The sequence below is a fragment of the Nelumbo nucifera genome, chromosome 7 (genome assembly GCF_055504915.1).
Source record: "Nelumbo nucifera cultivar China Antique chromosome 7, China Antique-T2T, whole genome shotgun sequence".
In the NCBI taxonomy this organism is placed as follows: Eukaryota; Viridiplantae; Streptophyta; class Magnoliopsida; order Proteales; family Nelumbonaceae; genus Nelumbo; species Nelumbo nucifera.
Genome location: NC_142655.1, coordinates 19,289,258 through 19,293,951, shown reverse-complemented (window position 1 = coordinate 19,293,951; position 4,694 = coordinate 19,289,258). Strand labels below are relative to the sequence as shown.

Below are 4,694 nucleotides of genomic sequence, written 5' to 3'. Positions count from 1 at the left end.
ATTAAAATAGTTTTTTGTGGAAAGATAACCCATTAGAAGAAGACGAGGCGCTACATAATGACCACATACCATTGGTAGGCCCTACATAATACCTTCGTGCCACGCGTTCGAAGAAGACGAGGCGCTAAAAGATTGTAAAAGCTTCATTAGAAGCTTCTTGAAAAAGCCCAAATTCGGGCTGCTGGCGTCTTTTATGGGCTGGAGCTTTTTCCCAATAGATCTTTTAATTGCCAAACAAAAAAAACCCAGAATTCAGTCTTCCGAACTTCTAAACAGCCCGAAGCCCGCACGGAAAAACTTGCCAAATGCGGCCTAAATGTGTACAGACGAAGCTAACACAGGTTGTTATTTTGCTAGCTAGTCTGGATTTGGTCCAATCTGATCCAATCCAATGTGAGTCCATTATAAATGGATCTGGTCCAATCCAATCCAATGAATATTTTGGGCCATTTTGGACTGGTCTAATTCAATGTTTGGACCGTCCAATCTGTTCAAATTCATTTTGATTTAGATTGGTTTCAATCCAAACCTAGTCCATTGACACCTATATTCTTATCTTACATCAATGGACTAGATATTAGTTTAATCCAACCCAATCCAATATAAATTTATTACGAACGAACCAAGTCCAATCCAATCTAATAAATATTTTGGACTGGATTGATCCAATCCATTTTGTCTTATAGGTCCATCCAATCCGTCCAAATCGATTTTGGACTGGACAGGTCCGATCCAAAACCGGTCGATTGACACCTTTATTGCTAGCCACCATCATGTGCATATACATAGAGAGAGATCTAACAGAAATTTGTATCTGATCCAGAGCCAAATCAGGCAAACATTGAGGATTTTAGTCACCTAAAACAAAGCACTGTATCAATTCCACAACTTCAATTATTTTATATGCCTCTCTAATAGATTTTAGGGCTCCATTATCCGGTGAAAAGCTCAAATTTTCTTACAACAAAGAAAGACAGATCCCAGAAGAGAATTAAATTGAGAACCAGACTAGATTACATATCCACAGCCACACGCTTGTACAGGTGGGATGGCAACCTGGGTGTGGGAACGGCTTGTAGAGAGGTTGCCATGTAGGCGACCAACCCGGGGTTTTCCGACATGTCCATCTCCTCCGCTTTAACCCCTTGAAGTGGGGTCCAATGGAAATGGTGTAGTAGGTGACCCAACATTGATGTGGTCAAGTTGATGCCAAGCTGTGCCCCAGCGCAGACCCGTCGCCCCGCGCCAAATGGCAAAAGCCGGAAATCGTGACCCTTCATGTCTACATCCTCCTCTAGGAATCGTTCAGGCCGGAATTCAAGTGGTTCCTTCCATACGGCTGGATCACGGGCAATGGCCCAGACGTTTACATGCACATTGGAGCCCTTGGGGATGTCATAGCCACCGATCTTGACATTGGCATTGGCCTTGTGGGGGAGCATGAGCGGGGTTGGAGGGTGCAGCCGTAGTGCCTCCTTGGCCACACATTGTAGGTAAGGGAGGTTAGGGAAATCGGCCTCGGTCAGCACCCGGTCCGAACCGACAACTCGGTCCAACTCTTCCTGAGCCTTTTGTTGCACCCTAGGGTTCTTGATCACCTCTGCCATTGCCCACTCAACCGAGATCGCAGTTGTGTCCATGCCTGCAGTGATCATATCCTGCATAACAGCAAAAGAGGCCAAGTTGGTCACTTTCCATACTGGGCTTTGGTTCACCCGGCCCAGCCCACTAGAAATGAATTAGTTTTATATGGAAGTGGTAGATCTTGAAGCTACATACCCACAGAAGGCCAATAACAGTGTCATCACTGAGATCATATTTCTCCTGGAGTGTGAGCAGTGCATCAACAAAGTGTTCCTTAGTATTGCCACTCCTCTGGCGAGCCACAGTGTGCTCCTCCATGATAGCTCTGGTGAGGCGGTCCCTGCGAGCCCCGTGCTTGGCGAAAGCCGCCTCATCGAGGGGAAACATCCACCGGAGCCATGGGATGTGTTCAGCCATGGCGAGTGATGCACCGAGCTTCAACCCATTAGAGACAATTGCCTTGAATTCCTTACCTTGCTCTTCAATGATGCCTTCAGCATTCACAAAGCGCTTCCCAAACACAAGTCTGGTTATGTTGTTGAATGCTACTGTGCCCAGATATTTCTTCACTAAAATGCTCTTCCCTTGATTGTCTGCACAGCACCCAGTTACTGAACTTCAGCCATGGTTGTATTAAGTAAAACAAAATGGTACTTGAATGCAATGCTTCAACATGTTCTTCGAAGTATTGTTAACACATGGGCTGCTTGGAACATCCATTCATTGCTATGTAGGATAGAAAGTAGGCACTTAGGCCCATGAACGATTTAAAAACTAAGGCCCAATGAAAGAAGTGGGCCCACCATAGAACCCAACCCACCCACGCACAGATGAAAATGACCCTACAGATTCTTCTTGTTATCTTATATATTTGGACAAAATTTGAAACCAAAAACTCTTGCCATGTGGCCAAAATATATCCTAATGTGAAAAAACCCTAACAAAAGGTGGGGCATTGGTCAATCCAGAGAGGTCCCCGGCTTGAATTAGCCACATCATCACTCCACATGGGAAAAATTTGGCAGCTCGTGTAGGAAAGCTCCTACTTGACCCGACTAGGGGACCTTTTTTTTTAGTGTGGAAGGGTCAAGTCTGCCGTCTTCTTGCTTTTCGGAAGCGTTACATCCACTCCAAGGAAGTGGACCTGAGTAATAATAAGAGGTCGGCTTCAGTGAATGCAAGGCCCGTTTTTCGAACAGCCTTGCATCGGGAATATCTCCGTATTTCTACAGTGCAAGACTACGATGGTTGTTTGAACGGTTTTTGCACTGTGCTTTGTGGTAATTTTACTCGGTCAGCTTCTTAATGACAAAGGTGCCCTTTGGAGATATTTCTTTGCTTTCGATAGGGAAACTTGTTTGGATTAAGGAGAAGTGAAAAGACTAAAATAGTAATAACAATCATTTTCTTTTATAGGATAGGGGCATTTATTGAATTGTCACTGAAGTGGGTGTCTGATTTATGATTCCAATCCAATGGTTCGATTCACATCATACCTACCACTACCCACAACTATCTGAATCATTCTCCAGACAAGGAGGTGGTGGCGGTGAAAGAATAACGGGATATTAATTGAAAAAAATAACAGAAGAATAATCTAACAAACCCTTAACAAACAAATAGATTGAGTTTGGAAAACAAAACAAAAATGAAAAAAGAGAGTAGTCAGTATTATGGTTGAATGCACCCAATTACACGCCAACCACCAGCTTACCTAGACAACATAGTAATATTCTAATTATTTACATATTTATTTTTTTTAGTAAGGATCCATCAGCCGAGGGGATTTCTTTTTCTGCCATTAGATTGGAATCTACTTGGCAAGAATGCCCCATCTTGTATGGGTACTAGTCTTATTGAATCACAAAACAATAATATTATGAAGAAAGGGACATACCAGGAGTGGTGCAATCTCTGAAGATGGACTCAACCATGGCTGTGACTTCATCTTCTCTAATGGGTCTGAGAGCTTCAAGCCTCTTGGGGGTGAAGAGCTCAAGAGTGCAGACCTTCCTAACTTTGACATAGTGAGGTCCATAATCAGCCCAGATGAGATCCTTCCCTTCTCTGCTGAACTTAGCTGCTGATCTACTTCTGTGTCTGTCTGCCAGCTGCTGATCATTCTCCTTGAGTACCTCCTTCGCCAGTTCTGAGTTGGATACAATCACGTTCAGAGTCGACCCAAACCACACAGATATGATGGGTCCGTAGGTCTGTGACCACTCATGGAAGCACCGGAACCTCACCGGCTTTATGTCATACAGGTTTCCGACGATTGGCCATGGCCTTGGCCCTGGTGGAAGCTTGAACCTCAGGCGCTGGTAGAGCTTGTAAGCAAGGGAGATGAAGAGGATTGAGGAGAGGAATATGGAGAGATCCATTAGGGGGAGAGGGTGGGAGAGATGATTCTGGTGACTGGAGGAAGAAGGGATTGAATATATAAGAGAGAGAGAGAGAGAGAGAGAGAGAGAGAGAGAGAGAGTTGGTGAATTGATTTTAAGGGTGTTTTTTATTAGCAAAAGGGTGTGCTGAAGCCTGAATTGAGTTGTTTTTGGATTGGTTCTTTCCTTGGTGGTTGGAGGTCCAACAGTGAGAATGGAGTTTGTCAAGGGAAGGCTGTGGCTGTGATTTGTGAGGAATCAAAGTTTGGAGAGGGAGGTGAATCGAAGTTAGGAGAGGGAGGTGGGGCCTCCTGTTCTTAGCCCACAGTTTCCTCCTTGGATTTTCTTTCTTCTATTTGATTGGGAAAAGAGAAAATGTCATTATTCGAAATGATCATGTTAGAGGCTTATAATACTGAGTGAGGGGCATCAGATTACCTACCAGGAACTAATAAAAGAAGAATCTGTGGGAACATGAAGATTCTGGCCAATCAATATAGGTCATGTCAGCCTGATTATATGGGTATGTGGAGCTGAACTAGGACAACTTTAATTAGCATTTTTTGTTCCTCAATGATCAAGATTTTTACACATAGCAGTCCCAAATGGTTCAAAGTGCCTATATCCGGCCAGGTTGCAAATTTCAACCAATAACCCATTTCCATTAACATGTTAATCTAAAAATTAGGGGCGAATTTTGGTTAATTTTCTTAATCTTATTATAATTAA

The 4,694-nt window shown here is 43.6% G+C and overlaps 1 protein-coding gene across 1 annotated transcript; it reads right to left on the bottom strand.

Moving 5' to 3' along the window:
- Window positions 1-880: 880 nt before the first annotated feature.
- Window positions 881-4,348, bottom strand: CYP98A3 (cytochrome P450, family 98, subfamily A, polypeptide 3). The gene is made up of 3 exons (XM_010246129.3): window positions 3,482-4,348; window positions 1,780-2,177; window positions 881-1,658 (listed from the first exon to the last, which is right to left on the bottom strand). The coding sequence occupies exons 1-3, from the start codon at window positions 3,963-3,965 to the stop codon at window positions 1,014-1,016; spliced, it is 1,527 nt and encodes a 508-aa protein (XP_010244431.1). The 5' UTR covers window positions 3,966-4,348; the 3' UTR covers window positions 881-1,013.
- Window positions 4,349-4,694: the final 346 nt, after the last annotated feature.

Coding starts and splice junctions, on each gene's coding strand:
- CYP98A3 (XM_010246129.3), bottom strand. CDS start 3,965: ATGGATCTCTCCATATTCCTCTCCTCAATCCTCTTCATCTCCCTTGCT. Junction 2,178..3,481: donor CAGAGATTGCACCACTCCTG/GTATGTCCCTTT, acceptor GGTGCTGTGCAG/ACAATCAAGGGAAGAGCATT. Junction 1,659..1,779: donor CTGTTATTGGCCTTCTGTGG/GTATGTAGCTTC, acceptor GCTGTTATGCAG/GATATGATCACTGCAGGCAT.